This window comes from Cetorhinus maximus, chromosome 4, assembly GCF_964194155.1.
Source record: "Cetorhinus maximus chromosome 4, sCetMax3.hap1.1, whole genome shotgun sequence".
Classification (NCBI taxonomy): domain Eukaryota; kingdom Metazoa; phylum Chordata; class Chondrichthyes; order Lamniformes; family Cetorhinidae; genus Cetorhinus; species Cetorhinus maximus.
In genome coordinates, this window is record NC_135882.1 from 143,786,698 (window position 1) to 143,802,465 (window position 15,768).

Genomic DNA, 15,768 nt, shown 5'->3' on the forward strand with positions numbered 1-15,768 from the left:
TTCATGGTAAAAGACACAAATAGCATCCCAAAACTACTAAATAATAAAGGGGCAAAAGCGGGGGAGGAAATAAATATAATAACTATCACTAGAGAAAAAGTACTAAGGAAACTAATGGGGCTAAAGGCCAATAATGGGACCTAATGGTTGCATCCTAGGATATTAAAGGAAGTAGTTATAAAGATAGTGGGTGCACTGGTAGTAATCTACCAAGAATCGTTAGATTCTTGGAAAGTCCCAGAGGATTGGAAAACTGCCAATGTAACACCCTTATTCAAAAAGGGAGGGAGACAACTAACAGGTAACTATAGGCCAGTTAACTTAACATCTGTCATTGGGAAAATATTGGAGTCTATTATAAAGGATGTAATAGCAGAGCATTTGGAAATGCATAATCTAATCAAGCAGAGTCAGCATGGCTTCATGAAGGGGAAATCATGCCGCACAAGTTTATTAGAATTCTTTGAGGAGTTAACATGCTGGATAGATAACGGGGATCCAGTAGATGTAATATATTTGGATTTCCAAAAGGCATTCGATAAGGTACCACACATAAGGCTACTTAATAAGATAAGAGCCCATGGTGTTGGGGGTAGTATATTACCATGGATAGAGGACTGGCTAACTAATAGAAGACAGAGAGTTGGGATAAGGGGGACATTTTCAGGATAGCAACCTGTAACTAGTGGAGTGCCACAGGGATCAGTGCTGGGGCCACAATTATTTACAATATGTATTAATGACTTGGATGAAGGAAGTAAATGTACTATCGCCAAGTTTGCGGGTGGCACAAAAATAGGTGGGAAAGCTAGTGGTGAGGATGACTACAGATAGGTTAAGTGAGTGGGCAAAAACTTGGCAGATGGAATATAATGTGGGAAAATGTGAGGTTATGCACTTTGGCAGGAAGAATAGAGGAGCTGAATATGATTTAAATGGAGAAAGACTGCAGAAAGCAGCAGCACAGAGGGATTTGGGAGTCCTCTGGTCCTAGACTCTCCCTCAAGGGGGAAGAACCTCTCAGCGTCTACCCTATCAAGCCCCCTAAGATTCTTATGTGTTTCAAGATTGACTCTCATTGGTCTAAACTCCAATAAGTACAGGCCCAACCTACTCAGCCTCTCATCATAAGAAAATCCCTTCATACCCAGGATCAACCTAGTGGTTTACTTGGTTCTTCTTTGGGCTGCCTCCAATGCCAGTATATCTTTCCTTAGATAAGGGGACCAAAATTGTTCACATTGTTCTAGGTGTGATCTAACTAGTGCCTTATATAGTTTTCACACAAGACTTCCCTATTTTTATCCCTTTGAGATAAAGGCCAGCATTCCATCTGCCTTCCCTATTGCCTGCTGAACATGCATGTTAACTTTTTGGAATTTATGCACAAGGATTCCCAAATCCCTCTGTACTGCTGCCTTCTACAGTCTTCCCCCATTTAACTCATATTCAGCTCCTCTATTCTTACTGCCAAAGTGCAAAACCTCACATTTTCCCACATTATGGGCAGAACTTTCTGAGCCCGCTGGCGGTGGGCATGATAGGTGGCATGCACGGAAAATATGGCACAACCTGCTTCACAACGGCGTGAAGGCAAGTCGCGATCGTCCGCTCAGCCCACCAATGGTGGGTCGCATTTCCCACCATCAGTCGGTGGGGAGCTAATTGTAATACATCAGTATATAATTAAAAGGCCATCCCACCAGGCTCTTGGAACCCTGCCGTATCGTCCGTCCGCGTCAGTGGGAAAGCACGCCGGCGTGCTCACAGCAGCATGGAGGCGATGTGCACTTGCCGGCCTTCACTTTGGGGGAACTGAGATGAGTGAGCAGCAGCATTCTCCACAGCTCACCTGTTGTTTACAGGCCTCACGAGCACCAGGTGCAACTGATGCCTGGCCCCGGAGGTGACTGCTGAGGGAGCAGGGGTGTCCGGGGGAAAGTGCTGGCCAGCCTCGGAGGCGACTGCTGAGGGGGACGGGGGGCTGTTCAGGGGCAAGTGCTGGCCGGCCTTGGAGGCAACTGTTGTCGGCTGGAGGGAGGGGTCAAGTGCTGCCCAGGCGCTGCATCCTGCGCACAGGCAATCGAGGTACGGGTCATGGTAAGCAAGGGAAGTGGCCACACTTTAGGGACACCTGTATAAACTGACCATGCCTCTGCAGCTGAAACAGATCAGGCGCAGCCACAGTGATATGATTGGGGTTGGGGTCCTATGCTACCCGCCCATGTAAGCAATGCGGTGGCACCAAAGGGCCACCAAGCCTCCATACCTTACCCTCGCGCCCACCCCCACCTCCCCGCCACAGACCTCGAGTCCACCACCACTTTATTGGACCGTGGAGCAGTTGGACTGCACACATTGTACAATCTCCTCGCTAACGCTGGCCATGTAGCAATCACTGCTGGAGGCGCTCACAGCACCTTGCAATCTCAGCATCCTGGTTTGGACCAGCAATCCATGGCTGATCGGGCCTAGCAACACTCAGGTCTATAGACGCTGCCTGCCATTCCTGCAGATGACTGAGAACCAGTGTCGCCAATGACTGTGCATGTCCAGGGACCTTGTGGCTCACATCTGCCACTTACTGCAGGACTTGGCGCCAAGGGGACATGGAGAACATCCACTGCCAGCGGCTGTGAAAGTGACCGCGGTGCGCAATTTCTATGCCAGTGGCTCCTTTCAGGAATCCACAGGTGACCTCTGTAGGATTTCACAATCCACCACCCACAAATGCATCCATGAGGTCACGGATGCCATCTTCTCCATGGCATACAATCTTTTGCATTTCGTCCAGGACCGGGACAGCCAGGATGTAAGGGCCATTGGATTCACCCTGATTTCGGGATACCCACAAGTGCAGGGTGAGATTGACTACACTCATGTGGCGCTCAGGTCTCCATTGCTACACTCAGTGGACTTCAACAACTGCAAGGGCTTCCACTCATTGAACGTGCAGCTGGTATGCGACCACCAGAAATGCATCCTGCAGGTGTGCGCATGGTTTCCAGGCAGTGTGCACGACACCTACATTCTGAACCGCTCACAGATCCCTACTGTTTTCCAGGGTCCACAAAGGCTGCAGGGTTGGCTCCTTGGGGACAAGGGCTACCAACAGAGGCCGTGGCTGATGATACCCGTTCGGCGGCCTCAGACTGCAGCGGAGTGACACTATGATGAGGCTCATGCAGCAGCACGCAACTGGTGGAGCAGACCATCGGGATACTAAAGATGCGGTTCTGGTGCCTGAACCTGTCTGGTGGTGCCCTGCAATATAGCTCGCAGAGGGTGTCATGCATCGTCGTCGTCTGTTGCGCTCTTTACAACCTAGCACTCCAATGGAAAGACGAGCTGGCTGAGGAGGAGATGGAGGAGCTGGAGGTCTCCTCTGATGAGGAGAACGCCAACGGGGATGAGGGTGAGGGGGTCCTCGGTGGTGATGATGATGGGATGAGGCTCTCACACTGGTTAGAAGAGGCAGGTGTGCTCGGGAGGCCCTCATAGTTGCCTGATTTGCGGAGGATGATGACGACATGCAGTGAGCTGTCCCCGTAGATCCTCACATCGCAGTTGTGAACGTTTGACTCCAGTCTGTGAAAATGCTCCTGTCATGGAGATGCAGTGGAGGCCCTAAGAGTTGCTCAATTGCAGGAGGATGATGACAACAAGCAGTGAGGACACTCCATGAATCTTCACATAGCCTCTGAGAATGTCTGTCTCCTGTCTGGCTGAGGGAAGCTCGTTTGCGCTCCATGATCAGGGCCATCTCAGAGACGCAGCCATGAAACTTTAGATGCATCTGATGCTGTGTCCGCCTTCAGCCGTTCAGGAGCTGGTGCACAGCCTCACTGGTTACAGATGCTGGTGTGATGGGGGCCAGCCTCACCTTAAAGGTGCTGAGAGTACTCAGTAAAAATGAGAGAACTCTGTGGCGCCTGCTCACTTCATTCTGGTAGCAATGACCAGCACCGCCAAGGTGCAGGCATCAGTAATATTTCCAGGGAGTGACAGGCTGGACCATCACTGTGGTCTGAAGGCTGCACAGAGCACAGGGAAGAGGTCCTAGATTGAGACACCTGCCTTTAATTTGTGCAGAAAGGTTTCACATCTGAGTGACAAGAACACTGCTCATCAGAACAAGGAGCCATAGGCAGGGACGCTTTGTTGGGAGTTTATTGACAATAGTGAATTGTGTGTACAAGTGATTAACTCCTGTGCCCAGGCTGTGCAACTACATCTTCTGAGGTGTCAGCTGTGGCTCAGTTCATAGCACCCTCGCCTTTGAATCAGAGGGTTGTGGGTTCATGTCCCACTCCCGGAAACCAAGAACTGCGATTGTACTTGAAAGAGTTGCTGATGATTGAGAGTCGGCTGATGGGGTGATAATTGATTGAACTGGATTTGTCCTGCTTTTTGAACGTTCCCCTGTTCGGACGGAATTCCACATTGGCCCCAAGCCCCAAACCCTCCCTCGGGTGCCGGTGCCCCGCAATAATATGAGCCGCCTCGGGGACATGCCCTCCGTGCCATTTGGCACGGCGCGGAGGGGTTTTCTGTACGGACTGCTGCTGCACACCTTCTATTTTCTCGCCCTGGTCCGCCGCCCGGACACGCCCTGGCGTGCCTTGTTGCCGTCCGGCGGCGGAGGCCCCTGATGGGAGGCCCTCTACGGAGGAGTTCTCCCCCTTTCTATCGGGGACCTGGGTTGGAGGGTGTTGCATGCAGCAGTCCCCTACAATAGGAGGATGTCTAGGTTCACGGACTCCCAGGACATATGCCCTTTTTGCGGTCTTGTGGAGTCCGTGGACCATGCGTATATAGGGTGTCTTAGGCTGCACTCCCTTTTTAGTTATTTAAAAAATCTTTTATTACTATTTTGTTTGCACTTCAGTCCCACGCTCCTGATCTACGGACACCCGGTGCGGAAGGGGGTCGGGAAGGAGGAGGACCTCCTCGTGAACCTGCTCCTGGGCCTGGCCAAGTTGGCCATCAACAGGTCCAGGCAGCGGGCGATCGACGGGGGAGTCCCGCCCGATTGTTTGTCCCTCTTCCGCGGCTACGTTCGCGGCCGGATGTCCCTGGAAAGGGAGCACGCGGTGTCTGCCGGCACCATCGAGGCCTTCCATGCCCGGTGGGCACCGCGGGGACTGGGGTGTTTTGTTGACCCCTTTAATCACATCTTAGTTTGATGTTTTTAAGGTTCCTTTAAAAGTTTTTCCTTGATTTTACAGCTGACCTGACATAGGGGCTGTGCTTGATTTCTCCCTTGTTTTTGTTAATTTAGTTTATTGTTTTGACTCAAAAGAGTTACATCTTCTGAGGTGTCAGCTGTGGCCCAGTTCATAGCACCCTCGCCTTTGAATCAGAGGGTTGTGGGTTCATGTCCCACTCCCGGAAAACCAAGAACTGTGATTGTACTCGAAAGAAGTTGCAATCTGTGACTGTTGGTAACTCGAAAGAGTTTCCAGTATCACCATATCTCCTTAGTTGTCTTCTATATTTCTAAGTTAATTTATAAGAGGTGTCAGCTGTGGCTCAGGTCATAGCACCCTCGCCTTTGAATCAGAAGGTTGTGGGTTCATGTCCCACTCCCGGAAACCAAGAACTGTGAATGTACTCGAAAGAGTTACTTCTTCTTCGGGGACTGGGGTGTTTTGTTGACCCCTTTAATCACATCTTAGTTTGATGTTTGTAAGGTTCCTTTAAAGTTTTTCCTTGAATTTACAGCTGACCTGACTTAGGGGCTGTGCTTGATTTCTCCCTTGTTTTTGTTAATTTAGTTTATTGTTTTGACTCAAAAGAGTTACATCTTCTGAGGTGTCAGCTGTGGCTCAGTTCATAGCACCCTCACCTTTGAATCAGAGGGTTGTGGGTTCATGTCCCACTCCCGGAAAACCAAGAACTGTGAATGTACTCGAAAGAGTTACATGCGATCTGTTGATAACTCGAAAGAGTTACATCTTCTTAATTTTCCTGACCTACCACTACATCTTGGTGCTCTCCAGACATCCACATCGGAGATGGAGCCAGCCTGCTGACTGTGACACCCTGTCTGTGATGACTATGGAGGGCGTCCTCTGGAGGGCCAAGACTTGTTGGGCCCTGGCCTGCTTTCGGGGTCCTGCTGTGTGGCAGTGGCACCCTCCTCGGCTTGTAAAGCTGGAGCTGTGGAGGTCACAGGGAGAGGGGATTCGGATGGGCCGGTCACTCCTAGAGTCACCTGGGTGGATGGCCCCGGAGGCTGCACCTGCTGATCCTCCTCCCCATGGGTGCCCGAGGGCTCCTGGCTGAATCCGTGAACGGAAGGGGTTGCTGGAGTAAGATCAAGCTGCTCAGCACCCCGCTCGCGTACACATTGTTGGAGGCCAACTATGGCATCAACGATGGAGTTAAGCCCGCGCAGCAGTGCAGGAGTGATGTCCTGGACCAAGGTCTCCATGACAGCCATCATCCTGCCAGTGATGACCTCGGTGCGTTGCAATGCCTGAGCTATCACCTCAGCCTGAAGACTGACAGACTCCGCCATCGTGCCTTGCAATCTGAGGAATACAGCGGACATCCCTTCCTGATGTTCCCGAGCTTGTCTTTGCAGCTCCAGCAACTGTGACATGACCGAGTCCAGAGGCTCGTCAACTAACTCGGACTCAGCAAGATTCTGGCCTCCAGCAGTCCCCCGAATGCCGGGGATGTGGGAAGTCCCTGCCTCCGCCTGCTGTGGATCAGAAAGTGTGATGTGCTCACCAGATTGTGATCCCGGGGCTACTCTAAAGCTAGGTCCCACTGAGGTGTGTGTCTCTGCGCTGGCGGAGGGTGTGGGTGAACACTGTGATGGGACTTCAGGGAGAGTGCCTCCAGATTCCTCTTCAGACGTGTCTTTAGGGCTTGATTGGAGGTCCTGGGTCGTGGACTTTGTCGGCTGTTTGGGGGATGTGCTGCGAAAGCAAGGGGAGATAATTAGTGCATGGCAGTGGCCTGTGAAAGAGGACACATCACTCACAGCATGGTTGTCTGATGGATGTTGCACTGCTGGATACTCACTTGGTAGAGCAGGGCCAACCTCACAGTCAGCTCAGGACTGTTCCCAGTCATCACAAGCCAGCTGGATGGCTCTGTTTTCGAATTCTGTCAGAACTTTGATCTCCAGCACCCCTCCACCCGTCTGCGGCCTTTCCATCCTGTTGTGTGCCAATTTGTCCTGCATGGATAGAGACGGGGAGAGTGTACCAGGATGCCAGCCAGGCCAAATGATAAGTATGCCTGGCCAGTGTGGGTGGTGAGTGGCCCCATGGACAGGATGAGGACAATGACGGTATGTGTGAAAGGGTGAATGTGATGTCCATTGCACTGGGAGTGAGCGAGGGCCCTGTGGATGTGTGATGGGTTTGTGAGTGTGTGAGTTGGGAGTGATGAAAAGAATGACTTACCCTGGTGGAACAGAACAGATCATGCATCCTTTTCCGGCAATGGGTGGCTGCCAACTTCCTCTGCAAGGCGTTTGCACTGACCACCGCCTCCCAAGCCAGGTTGGTGACTTTGCTGCCCATCCTATGGGCAGAGCGGGGGTAGAGCATATCCCAGCAGGCCGCCACGGCATCCAGCAGTCGCTCGAGGGACCCGTCATTAAAGCGGGAGGGGCTGAAGCCTTTTCTCCTTTGCTAACCATGTCTCCTGGGCGGCAGTGGTGAGCTGGTGGTGATGAGTGCTTTGCTGGTGGCAGCCTTTTAAAGACGGCAGCCAGCGTGATGCAACAGTGGGATCATGGCAGGTGGGCGAATGAGAGCCCAACCGCCATGGAAACGGCGCGTTTCTCGGGAGTGAATAAATAATGAGGCAGGCTCGGGATGATACGGTGTGAAAACCCGCCATTTTCGTCAGCGGGTTGGACTCCATTTTACCCACCCACTACCACAGTTAGTTCAATTCTGGGAAATTTCTGTCCTATATTCCATCTGCCAAGTTCTTGCCCACTCACTCAACCTGTGTATATCCCTCTATAGATTCTTTGTGTCATCCTCACCACTTGCCTTCCCACCTATTTTTGTGTCATTCGTAAACTTGGCGATAGTAAATTCACTTTCCTCATCTAAGTCATTAATATATTGTAAATAATTGAGGCCCCAGCACTGATCCCTGTGGCTCTCCACTAGTTACAGGTTGCCACCCCCTTATTCCAAGTCTCTGTCTTCTATTAGTTGGCCAATCTTCTATCCATGCTAATATACTGTGCCCAATAGCATGGGCTCTTATCTTATTAAGTAGCCTTATGTGCGGCACCTTGTTGAACGCCTTTTGGAAATCCAAATATATTACATCTACTGGTTCCCCTTTATCTATCCTGTTTGTTGCCTTCTCAAAGAATTCTAATAAATTTGTTAGGCGTGATTTCCCTTCCATGAAGCCATGCTGACTCTGCTTGATTAGATTATGTATTTCTAAATGCTCTGCTATTACATCCTTTATCATAGACTCCAACATTTTCCCAAGTTTTGGTCCCCTTATCTAAGGGGAGATACACTAGCATTGGAGGCAGTCCAGAGAAGGTTCACTAGGTTGATCCCAGGTATGGAGGGATTTTCTTATGAGGAGAGGTCGAATAGGTTGGGCCTGACATTAGATAAAAACAAAAAGCTAAAAGCTACTACGGATGCTGGAAATCCAAAACAAAAACAGAATTACCTGGAAAAACTCAGCAGGTCTGGCAGCATCGACAGAGAAGAAATCAGTTAACGTTTCGAGTTGCTCCCAATGCGGTCTCCTCTACATTGGAGAGACCAAACGCAAACTGGGCGACCGTTTTGCGGAACACCTGCGGTCTGTCCGCAAGAAAGACCCAAACCTCCCTGTCGCTTGCCATTTTAACACTCCACCCTGTTCTCTTGCCCACATGTCTGTCCTTGGCTTGCTGCATTGTTCCAGTGAAGCCCAACGCAAACTGGAGGAACAGCACCTCATCTTCCGACTAGGCACTTTACAGCCTTCCAGGCTGAATATTGAATTCAACAACTTTAGATCTTAAACTCCCCCTCCCCCCATCCCCACCCAGTTTCTCTCCCCCACCCCCCCCCCCATTTTTTTTCAATAATTTATATAGATTCTTCTTTCCCCACCTATTTCCATTATTTTTAAATCTAAAACTAAAACCTTGTTAGTCTTTCCACCCCACCCCAACTAGAGCTGTACTTTGAATAGCCTGTCTTCCATTCTTAATTAGCACTTTTCTTAGACAAATATCACCACCTTCAACACCTCTTTGACCCTTTTGTCTGTGACATCTTTTGATTATCTGCTCATCTCCACAATCATCACACCCCCAACGTCTCTCTCTCTCTCTCTCTCCCCCCCCCCACCCCCACCCCCACCTTAAACCAGTTTATATTTCTCCTTTCTCCTAACTATGCTTCAGTTCTGCCGAAGGGCCATGAAGGCTCGAAACGTTAACTGATTTCTTCTCCGCTGATGCTGCCAGACCTGCTGAGTTTTTCCAGGTAATTCTGTTTTTGTTTTGGGCCTGACATTGTTGTTTAGAAGAATAAGAGGTGACCTTATTGAAAGATATAAGGTTCTTAGGGGGCTTGACAGGATAGATGCTGAAAGGTTGTTTCCCCATGTGGGAGAGTCTAGGACCATAGGGCATAATCTCAGAGTAAAGGATCACCCATTTAAGACAGAGGAGGAATTTCTTCTCTCGGAGGGTAGCGAATCTGTGGAATTCTTTACTGCAGAGGGCTGTAGAGGCTGGGTCGTTAAGTATATTCAAGGCTGAGATAGACAGATTTTTAATCAGTAAAGGAATCAAGGGTTATGGGGAAAAGTCAAGAAAGTGGAGTTGAGGATTATCAGATCGGCCAGGATCTCATTGACTGGCAGAGCAGACTAGATGGGCCAAATGGCCTACTTCTGCTCCTATGTCTTATGGTCTTACATCCTACCCTAAGGGCTACTCCTCCTCCTCTTCCACTCTGCCTGTCTTTTCAAAATCTTGTGTACCCTGCCATGAATTGAAACCCATTTCTCCCATACCAATCTTGGAGCCATGCATCCAACTCTCTGATCTTATTCATTCTGTGCCAATTCACTCATGTCTTAAGTAGTAATCCAGAGATTATTGCCCGTGTGGTTCTGTGTTTTTAATTTAACCCCTATGCTCATACTCCCTCAGCAGAACAACTTCCTTAGTCCTGCCTATGTCCTTGGCAACCACGTGTACCACGACAACTGGATACTTCCGCTCCCACTCCAAGTTCCTCTCCAGCCTAGAGGAGATGTCCTTAACCCTAGGACTGGGCAGGCAACACAGCCTTCGTTTGGAGGAAACATTATCTATCCCGCTAACTATACTGTCCTCTACTATAACTATACTTCTTTTCACTCCCCCAACTTGAATGGCTCCAATTTTCACAGTGCTGTGGTCAATTTTCTCATCAACCCTGCAGTCTTCTATTCTTGTCCACAGAAGCTGCAAGAACCCCTAACCTGTTGGGCAATGGCAGGGGCTGAGGCTCCTCCACTTCTACCTTCTGGGTTTCCATATGTGCCTCACTTGCAGTTACACCCACCTTATCCCTGACCACGCACCAAATCAGAAATAGCTAGGCTAAGGGATGTGACTGCCTCCTGGAGCAAAGTGTCAAGGCAACCTCCCCCTCCCTGATTCATTGCAATGTCCGAAGGTCAGACTCCAGTTCTTCAACTCTGAGCCCAAGTTCCTTGACTTGCAGATACTTACTACAAATGTGGTTGCCGTGGATCACATCGGTGTGCATCAGCTCCATATGCTTGAGCTGCAACATATCACCTGCCCTGCCATCTTTACTTAATTATTTAACTACTTCAAGGCTTCAAGTTTAGAAATATCATCAACTATCATCTGTAGTTGTATTGAGTAATTTGACCAATTAAGCTATAAATTTAATGCAACGCTTATATTTCCCCAGTGCTGGTTTAAACTACTACCCATATTTAGAGGGATAAAGTCTTAAAACTCACCAACCAATCTCACCTACCAGCTCACCTAATCAATGCCTTTGAACACTCACCTGCTACATATAAATTATCAACATCACAAAAATGTCAGTGTAGTTGCTAATAATTAATTCTCCATTTATAGTGTATTACTAGTCTGACAGAAATAGCTGTAGTGAACAACTCCCATATTGTGGCACCATACTTATACCAAGGGTTGTGAATTGGTGACATTTGTGCCTAAAAAAGAGCTCCATTGGTGGTTGGAATGTTCAACATTTTCCATCGTGTAGGTGGGAATATCTGCTTTTCAATTTTTTTAAACTCAGCTTTCAGTGAATCCTTTGAGTATTGTTAAACATCACTGTAGCCCAAGAAAAGTGAACTTGGCATTCCTAAGCATAGGACCAGTAGCTGAATCCAGAATTATAACAACAATAATTTGCATTTATATAGCATTTTTAACAGAGCAAAACAACCCGAGGCACTTCACAGGAGCATTTTCAAACAAAAATTTAACACCGAGTCATCAACTATTCCAACCTCCAGAGCTTAGTGCCTAGGCAACTGAAACACAGCCATCAATGGTAGATTGATTGAAATAGGGTACTTGCAGGAGGCCAGAATTGAAGCAGCACAGACTAATGAGATGGAGTAGGTTAGGATGCAGCAAGTCAGTGGAGGGATTTGAAAAAATGAAAATTTTAAAATTGAAGCGTTGCCACTATAGATCAGCAAGGACAGAAGTAATGAGGTAAATAGAACTTGTTGCAAGTTAGGATCTGGGGAGTATATTTTGGATGAGCTCAAGTTTACAGAGGGGTGGAAAACAGAAGGCCAGCCAAGTGGATGTTGGAATAGTCAAATCTAGAGGTAACTAAAGCAAGGATGAGGCCTTCAGCATAGGTGACATGAAACAAGGGCAGAAGCGGACGATCTTACAGGTGTGGAAGTAGGCAGTCTTGCTGATGAAGCAGATATGCGATTAGAAGCTTATTTCAAGAGTCAAATACACCAAGGTTGTGTGCAGTCTGATTTAGCCTCAGACAATTCCCAGGGAAAGGGATGGACTCTGTGGCTAGGGAATTAGAATTAATGCTGAAGATGAAAACAACTGCATCAGTACTCCCATCTAGTTGGAGAAAATTTCTGCTCTGTACTGGAGTTCGACAAGCAGTCTGGCAAATTACAGATAGTTACATCATCAGTCATGCTTTCAGATGGAGTGGAAATCATTCCCTAAGTTAGAGCACTACATGGTTTAGCTATGATTGTATTTTTACTCCAAAAGTTCAAAATATTGTGTGCAGTTCTAATCAGTGCTTAAAAAAGATATTATCTGATCAATGAGGTCACAGAAGATAATTCTAGGTATTAAAAACAAAGACAGCATTTCCCAGTGCAAAGATCATTAGGCCATCTAGCCTGATTGCTCAATCCCTCCTTTTTCCTGAAGTCCAACACTTCATAGGTGATTGGAATAGTGATAAGATGATTGCATTCTGAGCATTACTTTCCTGGTGATGAAAAACCAGTGAAGAAAAAAAACTTGCATTTATTTGTTGCTTTTTACATACTCAAGACATTCTAAAGTGTTGCACAATCAATGAAGCAAAGTCACTAATGTTATATAGACAAATGCAGCAACCAAATTTTCACACTGTTAACATCGATAAGATGTAACAAATTAATTGAGTTTTAGTGATGTTTGTTAGGGATATATATTAGCCATGACACTGGGAAGAACTCTTCTTCAAATAGTGCCTTGGAAACGTTTACATCCACCTCAACAGCTGGAAAAAGTCTTGTTCTAGGCTAGACCTCTGATAGTTCAGCACTAACTCGGTTATTCTACTGACTTGTCAGCCTAAATTATGTGCTCAAGTCCTAGAATGGAGCTTGAACCCACAACTTTCTACCTGAGAGACAACAGAGCTGCCACAACTAAACCAAGTTGTTGACACATCTTTAAAGTTTATTGCCTCCACATTGTGAGGCACATACGTAAGCGAGGTTGAGGAAAAAAAGTTTTATTTAATGGCTGGTTTAAACTTAAAAATTTCCAGATAGCCCACTCAAGAGTTGATAAGACTGGCTGCCTGGAACCCTGGAACCAATATTATTTTGGAAGCAGCGCTCCTTGGCTGTGTCACTTTTTGGCACAGAGAATTGTATTGGGGGTGAAGAACTTACCAGTTCACCATGGTTTCTCTGGTGCGCCTGCAGCTTGTACTTGTCCGCAGTGGTGTAACTGCATCCCTCGGACGGGCACCTCAGCTGGATGTTGCTGTGTTTCTGCACGACGTGGCGTTTTAAACAGTTCTTGGTGATGGAGGAGTAGCTGCACTGAGAGCAGTAATACAGGTGCTCCCGGGTGTGCGTCCGAATGTGCATGTCATAGTGGACTTGGTACCAGTATAATTTTCCTTTAATAAGGAGCGGGATGGGAAGAGGGGGAAAAATGGAGGCAGGGGAGGGTTGGGGAGGAAAAAGCACCGTAAAATATAATTAGGAGTAAAATACTGGCCAATTTTCTTATGCGTGAGGGAACCTGCATCATGGCCAAAGCAACCTGGTTGTAAAATGGGAGATTGCAAGGGACAAGCATGTAATAATTTCAAAAGCATCAGTTTAAAGTGCTCATATTTTTCAGTCATTCATATCATTAATCAATATATGTATTTCACTGCTAGCTTTCCAAGTAGATGCTTAAAAGCTATGGTAACCAAGTCAACACAAGAGAGCTCAATACACAGTTAGTGAAATTTGTACTGGTTTATTTTTACTTGTCAAAAATAAATAAAGATTTTGCTTTCACAACCCCAAAGAATTTTACATCTATTAATTACTTTTGAACTATTGTAAGAGATGTGCTAGTTGACTTGCTCATGGCATGGTCCCACAAACAGCAATAATATAACCAAATGATCTGTCTTTAGTGACGGTGGTTGAGAGATAAATATTGGCCAGCTCATCGGGAGAATTCCCCTCCTCTTCTTCAAAATAGTGACATGGGATTTTTTGGTCCACCTGAGAGGGTCTTAATTCCCCATCTCATCCGAAGAGCACCTGACAGTGTCATCCTAAAGGTTGTATTTCAGTTTCTTGACTGGGACTTGAATCCACAATCATTTGTCCCAGATGCAAATGTGCTACTGACTGAGCCACAGCTGACACAGAGAAAATATTTAAAAATTACCAGCAAAATATTTTTGGCAAGTAATAGTTATAGAGAGGGCAGTGCTTTTTTTTACTTGCTTATCCCTGCTAATGCAACAAAATGACAGTTGGTTAGGTTATTGTTGCAAACACATAACACACTCATACCAAATTACTTTCTCCTTTCTTTTGACACAGCCTTTAATCCACAAAAGCAAGTAAATGAGACTGTGGCACAGATCCGCCATGATTTAACTTAACAGTGCAGCAGGATGGAGTGGCTGAGTAGCCTCCGCCTGTTCCTACTAAAAAAAAGTCTCGGTGAGCAAATGGTTTATGCATTTTCCATGAATTTCTTGGGATAGGGAGAATGGCAGGAAATTAATATTTCAAGAAATTTCAGTGAAAAAAAGTTGGTAGAGCAATTGCATTTTTAATTGAATCAAATTTAAGTAAAGTATTACTTGTGTTGCATAATGATTTGTTTCTAGAGTTAGTGATTGAGGGATAAATTATTTCAATCTTCAAGGTTAGACTGGATAGATGTATGAAGGAAAAGAAGGGTACATATGATTTGGCTGTTTGCGCACACTTTAGGAAAGATGTAAAGGTCCTTGAAAGGGTGCTGAGGAGATTTACCAGAATGGTTACAGAGATTGGGGGTTTAGTTACAATGTTAGGTTTGAAACGCTGGGTTGTTCTCCTTGGAGAAAAGGAGATTGAGGGGAGGTTTGATAAAGGTGTGCAAGATTATGACAGGCTTAGATAGGATAGGCAAGGAAAAATTAGTCTCATTAGGACGAGGGGACTCAGATTTAAGGGCAAGAGATGCAGGGGGATGTGATGAAGATCATTATTACCCAGTGAGTGATTATGACCCAGAACTCGCTGCCCATGGGGGTAGTGGAAACAATGATTTCAAAAGGAAATTGGATGGGCACACTTGAAGGCTATGGGGATTAAGCAGGGGAGTAGGACTGAATGGAGTGCTCTGTTGGGAGCCAGTATAGAAGTAATGAGCCGAATACCTCCTCCTATGCTAACTGAATTTATGACATTGGGAGTAAACATCAACATGGTACTAAAGGTGGTGGCCATGGAAATAGTGGTTGCGTTGGTTGTCATCTTCAAAATTCTGCAGATTCTGAAACAGTCCCAGTAGACTGGAGAATGGCAAATGTAATCCCACTATTTAAAAAAGGAGGCAGGGAGAAAACAGCAAATTACAAACCAGTTAGCCTAATTTCAGTAGCAGGGAAAATGCTAGAGTACATTATAAAGGGTGCGATAATAGGACATTTAGAAAATATCAATGGGATTAGACAAGCTCGACATGGATTTATGAAAGGGAAATCATGTTTGACAAACCTACTGGAGATTTTTGAGGGCGTAACAAGTAGAATAGATAAGGGATATGGTGTATTTGGATTTTCAAAAAACTTTTGATAAAGTCCCACTTAAGAGGTTAGTGTGTAAAATTAAAGCACATGGGATTGGGGGTAATATATTGGCATGGATTGAGAATTGGTTAGCAGACAGGAAACAGAGAGAAGGAATAAATGGGTCTTTCTCAGAATGGCAGGCAGTGACTAGTGGGGTACTGCAGGAATCAGTGCTTGGGCCCCAGCTATTCACAATATATATCAATGA

General features: G+C 46.6%; 1 protein-coding gene across 6 annotated transcripts in view; it reads right to left on the minus strand.

Annotated features, from left to right (window-relative positions):
- Positions 1 to 15,768, minus strand: part of zfat (zinc finger and AT hook domain containing) — a 200,467-nt gene that overhangs the window by 91,988 nt on the left and 92,711 nt on the right. For all 6 annotated transcript variants that reach the window (XR_013576453.1, XR_013576454.1, XM_078540954.1 and 3 more), the window contains exon 7: positions 13,153 to 13,385. Coding sequence is in view for 4 of the 6 variants with exons in the window: in XM_078540954.1 (XP_078397080.1) it covers positions 13,153 to 13,385 (233 nt within the window). In the remaining 2 variants the exon portion in view is untranslated. The remainder of the gene's footprint in view (positions 1 to 13,152; positions 13,386 to 15,768) is intronic.